The sequence below is a fragment of the Topomyia yanbarensis genome, unplaced genomic scaffold (assembly GCF_030247195.1).
Source record: "Topomyia yanbarensis strain Yona2022 unplaced genomic scaffold, ASM3024719v1 HiC_scaffold_65, whole genome shotgun sequence".
In the NCBI taxonomy this organism is placed as follows: domain Eukaryota; kingdom Metazoa; phylum Arthropoda; class Insecta; order Diptera; family Culicidae; genus Topomyia; species Topomyia yanbarensis.
In genome coordinates, this window is record NW_026683880.1 from 137,809 (window position 1) to 153,175 (window position 15,367).

The 15,367-nt window shown below is 40.1% G+C and overlaps 2 protein-coding genes across 2 annotated transcripts; both read right to left on the minus strand.

Moving 5' to 3' along the window:
• Window positions 1–4,882: 4,882 nt before the first annotated feature.
• LOC131696051 (uncharacterized) lies at window positions 4,883–5,675 on the minus strand. The gene is made up of 2 exons (XM_058984577.1): window positions 5,571–5,675; window positions 4,883–5,507 (listed from the first exon to the last, which is right to left on the minus strand). Exons 1-2 carry the CDS (start codon window positions 5,613–5,615, stop codon window positions 5,010–5,012), a joined length of 543 nt encoding a protein of 180 aa, XP_058840560.1. The 5' UTR covers window positions 5,616–5,675; the 3' UTR covers window positions 4,883–5,009.
• A 4,804-nt stretch (window positions 5,676–10,479) lies between these two features.
• Window positions 10,480–13,614, minus strand: LOC131696047 (uncharacterized). The gene is made up of 2 exons (XM_058984571.1): window positions 10,865–13,614; window positions 10,480–10,795 (listed from the first exon to the last, which is right to left on the minus strand). Exon 1 carries the CDS (start codon window positions 13,612–13,614, stop codon window positions 11,200–11,202), a length of 2,415 nt encoding a protein of 804 aa, XP_058840554.1. The 3' UTR covers window positions 10,480–10,795; window positions 10,865–11,199.
• Window positions 13,615–15,367: the final 1,753 nt, after the last annotated feature.

The following is a 15,367-nucleotide window of genomic DNA, read 5'->3' on the forward strand; positions in this document are numbered from 1 at the left end:
CCTTCAGTGGTCGCTCGATAATGATCTAAAATGTTACCTACCTATTAATGCCTCTTCGGAACAAGAAATAGCTGTAACGGAGTCTATGGTTGCAGACGGTCTGTATCAGATCTGCTCATTGACGAATGTAAACGGGAGGATCCTCGATCTTGCATTCGTAAACAACACTGATATCGTAGAGCTGCCTGAACCTCCGACTGCTATTCTCAAAGTCGATCCTCACCACAAACCGTTTGTCCTGCGGCTAGATGTACGTACCAACACTGGAGATGATTCATTTCATTCGATTGACGAGCTTGATTTTGACTCCGCACTGATTGCCACTGTCGACTGGACCGACTTAATGTGTTGTAATGAGCTTGACGAAGCAGTCGCGCTGTTTTATGGCAAAGTATATGACATACTCCGCCTAAAGGCTCCACTGAAACGAGTCAACAGGAGGGTGGATTTCAAATTTCCATGGTGGAACGCTGAGATTCGCCGTTTGCGTAATGCACTGCGAAAACAACGGAAGCGTTATTTCCGCCATTATTCAGACGAAAACAAAGTTACTCTTCGACGGATAGAACTGCAATACGAAACGGCCCGGAATTCCGCTTTTCGTGAGTATTTGAATCATGTGCAAAATAGCCTTCGCGATCACCCCGCAACATTTTGGAAATTTGTTAGCAGCAGAAAACGATCTGGTAGTACTCCCACTGACGTTTTCCTTGGAAACGCAAGCGCGCAATCTCCAGCTGATACCGTAAATTTGTTTGCTGATTTTTTTCGCGGAGTGTTTAGAAGCGACCATACCGTCCCTTCGGAAGAGTATTTGGAAACATTACCATCGTACAACATAAATCTCCCCCGTCCCACTGTAAGCCGAGCTGACGTCTTGAAGGCTCTGACTGCTGTTGATTCGTCGAAAGGGCCTGGCCTCGATCATCTCTCGCCCCAATTTATAAAAAACTGCGCCGGTGTGTATCATTTTCAATCGCTCTCTCGCAGAAGGCATTTTTCCTATCGCCTGGAAAGAAGCTGCTATCGTTCCTATTCACAAGGCTGGAAATATTCACAACGTCGAAAATTACAGAGGTATCTCATTACTAAACTGTCTCTCCAAAGTTCTCGAAAAGCTGGTCTCCAACGTCACGTATGCAGCTGCATCCCACATTATCTCGGAGTATCAACACGGGTTTGTCACAAAACGATCAACAACTTCTAACCTGATAGCTTACACTTCTAAGTTGTTTCCCGTCGTCGAGAAGCGTCGTCAAGTGGACGCAATTTACGTCGTGCTTTCGACAAAGTACCGCACAACATCGCAATCTTAAAAATTAAAGCGTTTGGGATTTCCCACCTGGCTGACTAACTGGTTGCAGTCGTATCTTTCCGATCGCTCGGCATTCGTGAGTATAAAAAAAGACGCGTTCAAGCACATTCAGAACACCCACAGGTGTCCCGCAAGGCAGTCACCTGGGCCCGCTTATTTTTATTCTGTTTATTAACGATATCTGTAGTCGGATCAAGTCTGGGAAATTACTGTACGCGGACGAACTCAAAATCTTTCGAACTATCGCTTCTGCACTTGACGCCGTAGTGCTTCAAGAAGATATCTGTACTATTCATGAATGGTGCACGCTTAACGGAATGGAAGTCAACGTTAATAAATGCAAAGTAATTAGTTTCGGACGCTTGCTTACTCCAGGACGTTATGAATACAGCCTAAAAGGAAAAACAATTGAAATGATCCAGTTGTGTTGCCTCCTTATGCCGATAGATGTATGCTACTCGGTCTGCAGACTCTGGCGACTCGCCGTATCTTCCTGCAAAGAGTTTTTGTTTTCGACTTGCTGTCAGGCAATATCGACAGTGTATGATTTTAACGTTTCGAAGTATAGATATAAGATATTAATAAGAAATATATAGTTTTAAAATGCGTCTGTACGGTGTACACCGAAGATAAGGAATTGAATTAAATTTAAAAAAAATGAAAAAAAAACTATATGCAATGGATGGTGTTTATGTCAAATAACAATAACCCTCCGGGAAAACCGAGAAAACATGCCCTATTTTTTCTGACAGGGCATCATTTGTCGTGAAATTCGATATGTCAAATCCTTCCTATAGTGTCAAATCCAGACTGTCAACAAATTTCTTTATTTTAAATTTTAATATTATTTTCACGTTTCCTGAGTTGGAAAAAACACAGTTGCAATCACGAAAATCAGCTTTATCGATGTAAGTAATAAAAAACTACAAGGGGCAGCCCTATGGGGTTGCACGAGCTGTAGACGTAGGACTATACTACTTAATGTAAAATATTTATTTTCTTAGTATATTTATAGTAATAATAAATCAAATATATTTCTTACGTATGGTTTAATAACGACCAATCAACATCGAGTTTACACATTGAACCAAACCTTCTTGGTTATCAGGTCATTTCATTTGTAGTAGGTGATCGAATCCGATTGAACTTATTTAAGAAGATCTGAAGAAAGAAGACAGAAAACTGTAACCGTAATGTAATATCTGGAACTAAATCTTTATAGTATAAGATTAGCTTGTAAAAACTTTTCGATTGTGTGTGGAAAAAAACCCGGACCAGTGAAGAAAAATCAAATTTAGACAATATAATCACATTTCATGTATAGACCAGAATGCTTGGTCTAGTTATATTTTGTCATTATTGTAACTTTCCTAAAGTACGCATACAAATATAGCGAACGCAGTGGTCTTAATCATATATCGAAACTATAAATATACAAGAATCGAAAACAATTCTATATATGGACAAGATGCGTTTTTGCAACGGTTTTTCAAGTGGCAGTGTATTCATTCATAAATAGGCTTTGTAGTATGTACCTATTAGTAGAATCAAAATACTATAGGCTGAGTGGAAATGAATCACGTGAAGGGGAAATGAATCAATGAATTGATCGAACGTAAATAATAAACTTTCGTTGTGCAATTTAGTAACAAATTAGATCAAACTACCTACACATTCGACTCAAACGTTAAACTCAAGCGCACAAAGCAAAATGAATCAACGCTGATGATGGGTAGGGCGAAAGAGACAACTAATACCACGACACTATGTTATCCGTGTTTGCAAATGGAGCTCGCAAGTACAAACTATTTTGTGTACGAATAATTATACATAAAAGTGTGCTAGAAACGAGCACAACACAAAAGATAGCATAGTGTTTGAACGGCAAGCACAGTCGCATTCACTGGGTAGCGTACTTCCACAGGCAATGTAACGGACTTCTAACTCAGCTACACTGGCTGTGAAAACACACAACGCAGTGACCTGCTTCGTCTGCCGCTAAACAGGCAACTGAGCTGCACTGGCGAAATACATCCCTTTAAATAGTCAATGATGACGCCATTCATAGAAGCGTTGCGCGCTAGGTACATAAATCTGTCGTGCTGGACTAGGGAAGCGCTATCTTCTGTGCGTAAATGCGCGATATTTTGACCAGGTTGTTCATTATTTAAGTTTTTAATGCCATGATATCAAAAATCTTTGGGTTAATCTATTGGAATCTATTCTTAGAAGAATTTCGGGGCGATATGTGCAAAAAAATTGAAAATTTATCGTGAGATGGCTGAATTATATGCGTTTAAAATTGGACCACTTTTCGTTACATACCATTTTTGTAGAATTTGCAACGTGTACCCCTGTATCGAAAACAAAGACGTAGTCCTACGTCAAAACGACTTTTTTTTCTCATTTAATGACCCAATTGGGTGTCGGACGGGTCTGGGATGGTGGCAATCTGTACAACGGGACGATTCCCGGTTCAAGAGGTAATACACTCCTCCGCCGAGGGTGTTGCGATTGCCAAGATCAATGGTGTGTTCTATTGTAGCTGCTGCGCTCCACCAAGGTGACCCATAGAACAGTTCAACCAGATGATCCACAGACTCTCGTCAGACCTAGTAGGTCGGAAACCGGTAGTCATAGCGGGAGACTTTAACGCTTGGGCAGTAGAGTGGGGCAGCCGCTGTACAAATAGCAGGGGCCAAACGCTACTGGAGACGCTTGCGAAACTCGATGCTGTGTTAGCCAATAATGGTTCCGCTAGCACATTCCGTAGAAACGGGGTGGAGGCATGGATTGCCCGAGCAGCACCGCTTGTTGATTAGCAGTTTCTACAACAAAACTTGTTGAACAGAAGCGTACATAAACCATTATTCAACTGATTTAGCAACTGAAAAAGCGCACCAGCAAAAGTTTATGGTTATGCATCAAACCGCGGCCATTACATGTTGAAAGTGTTGCTTGGGTGACGTTACATTTGCCAGGCCGGGTCTTGTTCCAGGCATGGAATGGAGGATAGACGAGAGCTACACCCATAGCGATCCCTGTCAGGTACGCGGGTAGAAGTCCAATCACTTCGACATCGTAGCTTTCACCGCGGCCCTGGAACTGGAGGCCAACACCGACAGTCTAAGTGGGGATGCGCTTAGACTGTCGGTGTTGGCCTCCAGAAACGACAGACGCCCGGTATACTGGAGTGCCGAGATTGCAGCTCTACGATCAGCCTGCCTCAGAGCTAGACGTAGGATGCAAAGAGCCTGCACCGAGGATGCAAGAGAGAACCGCCGTGAAGTGTTTTGAGCTGCGAAATTGGCCCTTAACAAAGCCATTAAAAGTAGCAACAGAGCGTGTTTCGACAACCTGTGTGAGAGTGCCAACGCGAATCCGTGGGGTGACGCCTACAGAATCGTGATGGCCAAGCCCAAAGGGGGCTCTTCACCCCCAGAACGGTCTCCGGACCGGTTGGCGACGATCATCGAAGCACGAAGTTCCCACCATACGAAGCCATACGATGACGGATGTTCATAGATGAACCTTCTAATTTAAAAAAGAATTTCATCAATATCTTACTTTTAGCATTTTTATTGGAAAATCTTTTATTGTTACATATTTCGAATATTCCGTAAAATACGTTGTCTACAAAACATTTTCTTTCAATGCCAGCAGTAGGTAAACTTCATTTGATGATCGCTAAAAATTAACCAAACAGCGTGTTCAGCAAATTGCCGAGCAAGGAGTTAACATGCGAGGCCACGTTAGCTGTTGCCGCGTTCAGATTTGCAGTAGCATTGCCCAGCTTGTAAATCAGATCCAATGAAGCGCTATTTCCAGCAACCAGAACTTGCGTGAGATTACCGTTCAAGTAGCCAAGGGCTGTCAATAGCTGAGAGGTTCGAGTGTTCAGGGTTGTGGTCAAACCAGTAGAGAATTGAGTCAATCCATTGCCAACAATGCTGGTCAAAGCAGCCAAAGCGTTTTGAAGGGCAGTACGGGCATTAGCTAATCCTGTGGACAATGGTCTGTTGGCGTTCGAGATTCCACCTGAAAGAGCGGCGGTAATTTGACTGAGCAAACTGTTGATTGTGCTAGTCAGAGTAGTTATTTCGGTTTGTAGAAAGCTCAGAACATTACTGACGCCTGTGGTAATGTCCGAAAGTATGGTCTGTAGAATGGAAGTTGGAGCTGCAAAAGCAACCTATTAAGAGAAAAATAAAAACTTTTTGTAAAAGTTATTGATTAATCGGTTTTATAAACTTACGCCCATTAGGCACAGACCAAGTCCTACGATCAACAAGGATTTCATTTTGTTGAAAATGTACTGCTACCTGAGATACTAGATTGGAACTGGATGATGGTTCTAAGAGATGGCTTTTTATAATGAAAATAATTCGCAAGTTTTTTTGGTATCCTCATAAAGTCTACTAACTGAGACAGTATTTACACAGATGATCCTTCTACAGCGACACCCGAAGAAAGTGGGCACAATGAAATTGATTATGCGGATTTACGCAATCTAAAAAATAATAAAACGTTTCCCGCCATTTACATCACTCGCTCGAAGCATGATTAGTAATTCATGCGTACCGTAAAACGGGGGAGCATTGATCAATTTTTCTACATGTTTTCGAATAACTTTCTTCAAATCAGGTAGATGTAATTGTTTGCATTTTTAAAACAAGTACTGATACCCACAGATTGAAAACGTCCAAATTATTTGGTAATTTTTTTTCGTTTTACTATAAAAATAAAATAAATTTGTAAATTTTCATTCGTTGTTTTTGGGGTAACTTTGATCAGCAAATTATGTGTATCGAAATGCGAAATAACGCTCCAAATGTTGTGTAAATTGCATATCTGCAGGCGATTTTATGGCCCGATATGGTGTCGTCTCGTAAGAAAACAAAATTGTCTGGAAGGATACGGCCGACTTTTATTGAGCTTTTTCGGGAAAATAGTCGAAATAAAATAGTTAGCAATAAAAATCACATTGTTTGAATCAATTATTGGACAGAAATATTTAAGGTTTCGAAAAAAGTAATCGGTTCAATTGAAGTTGGTTGATTTCATTAATATACAAGGAATTGTTTGAACAGATTGAAACGATGCATGAAAGTTGTATCATTTTTAATTTGAATTCGTGTTTATAAAAGGTACATTAAATGACAAAATAATCGTTGCCGGTAGATGCTGAACATGTTTAGAATATGGTTTTTATTTTGTTTCGATGATTTTGTTAGAGGTAATCATCATAATGTACGTTACTGAAAAAAGTCTCATTTGATCAAACTTACCCCGGTGACCAAAGATACCCCGTTTTACGGTAGTATTCGACTAATGCCATTTTCCTTTTCTCGTATGGAAAGAAGTTACAATTACTTTGAAAATCGATAAACTAAATCTGGTCCGCAGGGTCGAGTGTTATATACCGTTCTACTCAGTTCGTCGAGAACGGAAAATGTTTGTGTGTTTATGCGTGGATATATCATTTAATCTCACAAATTTCTCAAAGATGGCCGAGCTGATGGCGCCGATAGTTGAGTGGTACACCCACCCAGTTGGTCTGGTTTCATTCCAACCAAGGCCGTTGAGATATTTCTGAGGTGAAAAAATCTGTGGTCACGTTTTCCTTCGGAAGGAAAGTGAAGCCGTTGGTCACCGGTACATGAGTTGATGGGTCGATATCCAGTCCAGATAGTGGAGTTACTTCTCTGTTGTCGGTTTATGGCTTCGTAGCGGAAATAGGCTAACCCCTATATTTACTAACAAATATCCTGCTCCGGTGGTACTTGTGGAGTGCGCAGTATTATATACGGACACTAGCAAAAGCAAGTATCGGACTAACATTTTTTCCGCGATCTACGTTCGGGCCTGGCCTGCGCCGGTATCGATCAATAAACACTTTAGGATTACCAGGAGCTGCAGGTCAAGGTCGATAACGGAGTAGCAGCCAAGGATGGGCGCACAAGCTCATAAATTTCTCAAAGATGACCTAGACGATTTGTTCAAACTTAATTCCATTGATTTTTTGTCGTTCGGTACTCTGGTTCCAGTACTACGGTTGGTAAAGTGCGATTACACAACAAGTTTACATATACACTGGTACCACCACTTCAACCACAATGGCTACCTACTTGATCCTGCGTCAAAATGTCTCCAACGGATCACCCAAATTAGGTGAAATTAAGATTTCGATGGAAGATCCAATTTTTTGGTAGTATTTGGCAGAGCAAAATTAAATGAGATCAGAGAAAAAAAAAGTTTTGGCCGCAATATAGCCATTCGAAGTTTTTAGCACATTAAAAAAAAATACTACGAGCGACCTAATTGACCGATTTGAACGAATTAATTGTCGTAGTCGTAATTTTTTCGTAATATTTTTGAAACAATTGCTTATAACAAAATTAAATCAACAATGTAGCCCTCGTGCTTGAACGAAAAAAAATCACATATCCTACTCTTAGATCCTAACAACACGCCGCCGAGCGAAAAATAGCACACCATTTGTAATCAAGTTATTCCACGCCGAACGTCACCGCGCACGGCTTTCTACGAACGGGTTGAAGGCTTAAACAGCTTGCGTTGTTGCGACCCCGCATGGATCAACATGGCTGTTGCAGATTTTATCGCATTATCAAACGACAATGAATGGATGTGCGGCAAGCAAGCGTGATGAAAATATATTTAGCTTATAACCACACACAAAACAGGCGTACCAGCTTGAAGAAAATTTTATAAAATTCATTGCCAACGGCATACTAACGACATCTGTTGAACATGTTGCACAAAATGTGATTCTGGTAACCAATCATTTTTCAGCCGAAGTGGCTATAGTGCCCACACCGTTTGTCAAATGCAACATGGTAAATGAAAGGAGGAAGCATTGTTTCAATAGTCAAATTTATAGAGCGGAATAGAAAAATCGCCGATGACACATTTTTCGATTTTATTTGCCATAATGATTGCAATTGGTATATTTTTTTTATTTCGATTATAGAGGTTTTACCCTAAGGTCATTCGCCTCTTCGGTTTAGAAAAATCTCTTAAGAAAAATTTCTAAGCCTATGTGCGGGGTCGGGACTCGAACCCAGGTACGATGCGTACAAGGCCATCGATTTACCAACTACTCTACGCCCACCCCCAATTGGTATATTTAAAGAATGTATAGCAACGACTGGTAGACACTTTTTTTATTTTCCAGACTGGCGTTTACTTCTACTTTCTGTTCCAAAGCAAGTGACACATTAAACATGCCTTGGTGATCTGAATACTTAAACATACAACATTCAATATCACTTTGAAATGCTGCTCCCTCTTTTGAAAAAAAATTGTACCGACGGGAAAAATAGATCGATATGGCGAGCTACAAAAATGATTATGCAATTATGCGAAAAAATATCATAGGACTCATGTCAAAAGACAGTTTCCCTTTACTCGTCAGCGACCCAGGGTTTCGGGGCCTGGCTAACCGAATAAAACAATAGGTACCTGCCAGTTGCTTTAGGTGTTCACACACACACAACGTTCCGTTTGGATTCAGTGTCTAACTGGCGTAGTTTTAGTGTTAGTTTGAATACATCGTCTAACTGTCAGCAAGTTGGTGTCAGTTACTGACGAAACATTCAAATCCATCTGTTCACATTTAAAATAGTTATTGCGGCGACATATCATAGTCGTTCTAGCACTATTTGTAGGGTTTTCAGTTTCTAGAATATTTTTAGAAGATTTCATCCAATTTTCAATCCGTTGGTCGTTCATCTCATGTCATCTGTACCAAACAAATATTTATTAATTAATTCCTGGCTACGATCCTACGATTCTACGCAACAGTATTGTGACGGCAGCCTGACCAAGAGCAAATTTACCGCAAACTTACCGCAAATTCCCGCCGATTGCACGTTCCTGAAAATAACTACGCATTTTTTCTACCAACTGTGGAATCCCCACTTTTAATCGAAAAAATCCGGAGTTTTCACACCGTAAGAGATCGGAGTCTACTCGCCGTAAACGATCCCGGAGTACGCCTCGGTGCACTTACCAGGGAAAACATTAGTCCACCCTGCTTCGTTCTACTTGACGGCAAATACACATTAGTACTTCAAACATTACTAATAATTGAATAGCCAACCACCTCACATAGCACATCCTTTCTCAAGTATCTATTTGTTATTGGTTGATTGTTGGTTGTGAGCTGGTAAGGAGAGGAAAAGTGTAGAACAGAAAAAAGGCTCACATCAGCCCTCCCAGCCTCCTCGATACACCACTATCGAGACGTAATGTAATCAACATCTTGAAGCGGGCTTTTTATATAAATCAAATCCTGGTTAGTCAGAATGATTGGTGAATTGTTAACATGAGAACTAATTAACCTCTAGTAGTAGAACTTGGCGCAAATAGAAACTAAAAAGAGCGAAGGTCCTTATATTTAGATAACTCTATTAAATCTATTGTGGCTTGATGATGAATACCGTCAATCCCACCAGCCTGTTGGTAGTTGTCGAGATATTTGAAGTTTTGCCCCCACTAAAAAAATAAATTTGTGTAATTATGCCCTTTTTAAAAGGTATTCGTATTTCCCAATTTTAAAATGTCAACAATTTAATGTTTATTGTTTCAAAAATGTAAAAGAAACTTTTTCAGTGCATTTGGATCATGGAGAAACTTTCAATAAAATAGTTTTCCTAACAACAACTTTTGACATACACTCAAGTTTTTTACGCGTTTTTTTGCGCGATATTTTTTAACGCGGTTTTTTTTACGCGGATTTTGACATTTACGCGGTTTTCACTTATGCGGATTTTGAAATTTACGCGGTTTTCATTTACGCGGATTTTGGAATTTACGCGGTATTCATCAACGAGGTTCCCTTTAACGCGGATTCTTAAATTTAAGTGGTCTTCATTTACGCGGATTTTGAAATGTACGCGGTTTTCATTTACGCGGATTTTGAAATTTACGCGGTTTTCATTTACGCGGATTTTGAAATTTACGCGGTTTTCATTTACGCGATTTTCATTTACGCGGCATGTATCCCCCGCGTAAAAAAACCTGAGTGTATTTTCATAATTCATAGTATTTGCACTCAAAAATACAATTTTCTTTTTGAATAGCATGAAACGCCATTTCATGCTCAAACAAAAAATTCCAAAATGTAGTGGTTCTCGAGATATTTTAAATTTTGTTTTAACAACCCAATTATTCTGTTTTATTACGACCTCTTTATAAGTTATTCGCATTTCTTCATCAAGAACAATACACCAAATTCTTTTTTTGCACGGGGGATGCGTTCCGTGCAAAAAAAAACCGTGTAAAAAAATCCGTGTAGAAGTTTTCGCAGTCCGTTTTTGGCGAGACTCGAACTGAAATCAAATTTATTTAATTCAATGGTACATTTCAGTTAAGTCATACTAACATACAATTAGTTTCTTCTCGATGTCTTCAAGTAGACAATTGCACTCTTGGAGATGATTTTCAGATGATAAGTAACTAAATAACAATAAGAGAAGCATTTAATCATGATGCTACACGAGCATAAACTTGGTGTCGTAAATTTACTTCAAACCTGCTCTCTACATAGCAAACCTCTGCGACATATTAAGGTAGCTCGTACCACAATCGACCTTTGCTCAATTTGAGATTAGTGGTATTTGATTTACCGATATATCTTAACAATTATACTAAAGATAACCTATCGCACAATGTGGTCCAGATGATTCCTCTCTGTTTCGTTTGTTTACAATTAGCTTTGTCTATTTATTATCCGGTCTTCGTCGACGCGCCGACTTGCTCCGGCATACCTACGCCTCGCCGCATCGAGTAGATGAAGCAGTGATTGCAGCGAACGAGGGGCTTGTTGGAAAGGTTATTAACACCCCGACCCGTAATGCCTATCATTGGTTGGCCTTACTATCTTCGAGCACGTCCAAGAGAGCCACCTTGATCGCTGGTCGTTGAAGAATACCCGTATTCGTTTGAACATCCACTTTACGCACCTGACCATCGGGTCCCTGGTATGCCTTAATCACGCGGCCACGTATCCATCCGTTTCTTACTGATTCGTCGACCACGATTACAAGATCACCGATCTGTAACGGTTTTGTGTTCGAAAACCATTTTGTTCGCCTAGCAATGGTTGGAAGGTAAGCCTGGATCCATCGTGACCAAAATTGGTTTAGTAGATATTGCATCAATTTCCAATTACTTCGCAGAGTAGTTGTTTGCTGCATTGGAACTCTACTTGGATTGTTGTCCCCCGTCGAGCTCATAAGTAGAAATTTGTTCGGCGTTAAAACTTCTTGCTCCGGTGTTTCCAATGGTACAAACGTCAAAGGGTGGGAGTTAACGATCATCTCTATTTCAGTAAAAAGTGTGGTGAGTCCTTCATCATCCAGCTTGTCGGGATGTGATAGCGTTTTGAACGCCTCTTTGACGGATCGAACCTTTCGTTCCCATACGCCGCCCATATGGGGGGCGGATGGTGGATTGAAGTGCCATTCTGTTTCCGCGTTGGTGAATGTGTCCGCTAATTTGCGGTTAATGATTTTAATTTCCTCGGCTAGCTCCCTCGCTGCGCCACGAAAGTTTGTACCGTTGTCACTGAATATCTGCTGAGGGTTTCCTCTCCTATTAATGAATCGACGTAGTGCCATTTTACACGACTCTGCAGACAACGAATGCACCACCTCCAAATGAACGGCACGTACCGTGAGGCAGGTAAACAATGCCACCCACCGTTTGACGTTGGTTCTTCCTTTCTTTACTATCAGCGGTCCAAAATAGTCTACACCAGTGAAGGTGAATGGACGTACATAGGGGCACACTCTGACCTGAGGGAGAGGGGCCATTCTTGGTTCGTCAGGTCTGGCTCGATAAACGCGACACCACATGCATTTTTTTACCACGCTACTAATCAATGATCTCAACTTTGACACGTAAAATTTCTGCTTGATCTCATTCAACACCGTCTCCTTGTTGGCATGACCGTAGCGCTGATGTATGCGAAGGATGAGTAGTTCCGTCACATAACTCTGTCGGGGTAAAATCACCGGATTGCGGAAGTCGAAACTATAGAATGCGGCTTTTGGATCGATCCTACTTTCCAGTCGGAGAATACTATCTTCATCTAGAAATGGTGACAAACGTTTCAGAGCACTAGAATTCGCCAATTGCCTATGCTGCTTTAACGGTAAATTTGCATTTAATTTTAGTATTGTTATTTCATCAGGATACGCTTCAGCCTGAACCATCCTCCACAAGCTTCGCTCCGCCGCCACATAATCTTCCCGATTCAGCATCACATTGCGGGTTTGCACTGACTTTGGTTTATGCAATCGACATTTGTTCACGAAATGATGAATATAGGCCAATCTTTTCAATAGGCCTTCCAAGCGAGAGAAATCAGAAAAGGTGACAAGTGTTTGAATCTGAACTTCTCGGTGCACTTGGGCAACCCGTAGCTCCTCGGTCGGTTCTTCTAAATTGAATTTACTCGTTGGCCATTCTGACTCTGGAAGAAGTAGGAAGTCCGGTCCGCAAAACCATCTGCTGCCGGGGTCGAAACTTGGCCCACCACCCCATTTCGTTGCCTCGTCCGCGATGTTCATACGGGTTGGAACCCATTGCCACTCGTCGAATTTGGTTTCGTCGAGTATTTCTGCAATCCTGAATGCTACGTAAGGACGGTACTTTCGTGGGTCCGCTCTGAGCCAGGACAGTACAGTGGTCGAATCGGTCCAGATAAACCGTTTCTGAATTGGAAGATTGTGGGCATCTGCTATTGTCTTGAAAAGACGTACACCCATCACGGCGGCGTTTAGTTCATTTTTTGGGATAGTCTGCGGTCGTAATGGAGTTACTTTAGCTTTAGATGCTACCAAAGAACACCTTCCAGAACCGTTACCATCGACGATCCGAAAATATGCAACACAACAATATGCCAGCTCGCTCGCATCTACAAACACATGTAGTTGTAAAGATTGGTAGCTACGCGGATCGTATTCCGGAAAGTAGCATCTGGGAATCTTCACACGATCCAAATCTTGTGTCATTCTAACCCAACGCCTCCAGCTAGCGAAGTCAGCGTCTCTTATGGGATCATCCCACTCGATTCCAGACCTCCACAAGTCTTGAATGAGGATTTTCCCGTGGATTGTAAAGTTAGCAATGATCCCGAGCGGATCAAACAGGCTCATCACAACTTGAAGTACCTGACGTTTGGTGGGAATATTATCACCAATCAGAAGCGGACGAAGGTCTGCTCGAAATTGCGCGGTGAACACAAACACGTCCTCATTTGGAATCCACATCATCCCTACACGGAAACGCTCCCGATCGCATAGCAACTAATATATTAGTCGAATTTCTGAAATCGATTGGTTGAAATTTGGTACAGCTAAACGATTGTTGATTTTTCTAAACTTTCATTTTTGTTTTTGAATGAACAAAACAGTTGCTGAAACAACTAAATCATCTAGTTGAAAATGTGATGCTGTCAGTTAGCAAAGACACACACCATCCGAATCAGCTCATCAAATAGCTGTAACAACTAATATAATTGTCGATTTCAAGATTGGTGCGAGTTGAATCTGAAAACCGAGATGGTTGTTTCAGTCAATTGTAATATTGGAATAATTCCCAACCAGTTGTAACAACTAATATAATTGTTGATTTCAAGATTGGTGCGTGTTGAAACTAAAAACCAAGATGGTTGTTTCAATCAATTGTATTATTGAAAAATATCCCAACCAGTTGTAACAGCTAACGATTTTGTTAATTAAAAGGAGGATTTGTTACCCAGTAATAAAAAGCCAAATTATCTTCAAAGAAATTTATTGCTATCATATCAATGGCTTGATTTATCCAAACGCGTTGTATCACTAGGAAATATAAATATTAACACTGTTCAGCGCCAATACGTTTACATTAATTCTATTTTATAAAAAAAATATATAGCATTGACTTTCTATACGAATTATGGTTCCATGTTCCACTAGATTCTCTATTTGCATGGAACAATTATTTATGCAATGATAGAATATACAGATCAATTTACTGATGGAGACTAATGTCCTATTCTAATGTCTAACATTTGTTAACATGTGAGAAAACTTCAAAAAAATCGGAGATGTCTGACATGAAGGTTATAGCTAGCGTAATACTATCGCTTTGTGATTATTTTACTGTGTTGTAATGAGAAAATAAATTCTTCATATGTCTTAGCCGGTGTTGTTCGAAGAAATGTATGATCTTGATATTGCAATCGGTACACAACTTGCTATAGTCTGGAAAATAAAACAATAAGTTAAAAAACATATTTGTAGATAGATTATTGGTAATAACTATAAATGTCATATTAGACAATACGTTTACGATTAGGATTCATACCTTGTTGTCGCTGAAAAATATAATGTATCAGTTGATTTTTTTACGTTTTGACAAAAATACCTAAAGTCAGCATGTTAACGCAATTATTTTCGTCGATAGTACATATCAGAAATATTCAACAGTACCGCAATTCATTGATGGTCGCAATATGTTCGAAATAATATGTGTGATCGCAGAAAGCGAACTTGGCCTGGCAAGTTAGCGGGAGTTCTTATTCAATTGCTTGCTCTAAGCAGAGTATATTCCGCTAAAATTCAGCAATATCAGATGTAACATTGAATAACTTATAAAAGAGTTATGCAAAATGTAGACCAAGTTACACTTTGGATGTTTGGAATGGAAAGATTATAACAGATTTGTTCGTGTTGTTCTCTTGACTGTGAAGCAACAGAGAAGCAAATACAGGAACAACTTTCTTTAAATTAATCTGCAAATCTCCAATCACGTGACCAAAAAATGATGCGAATAAAGTTGTTACGAAACCGTCATCATTTAGTTTCGAAGATTTGGGATATTCTGAAATCAAAATTTATGATGTATATTTGCACTGAGAAATTAAAAAAATTGTTCGAATACCGTCCAACAAGAATTCAACATTTGACACTTTTTCGTATGTGTTATCTTTGAAGGAAGTTATTTATCGTATGCCTAAAATATAAATATAAATATTCTGCA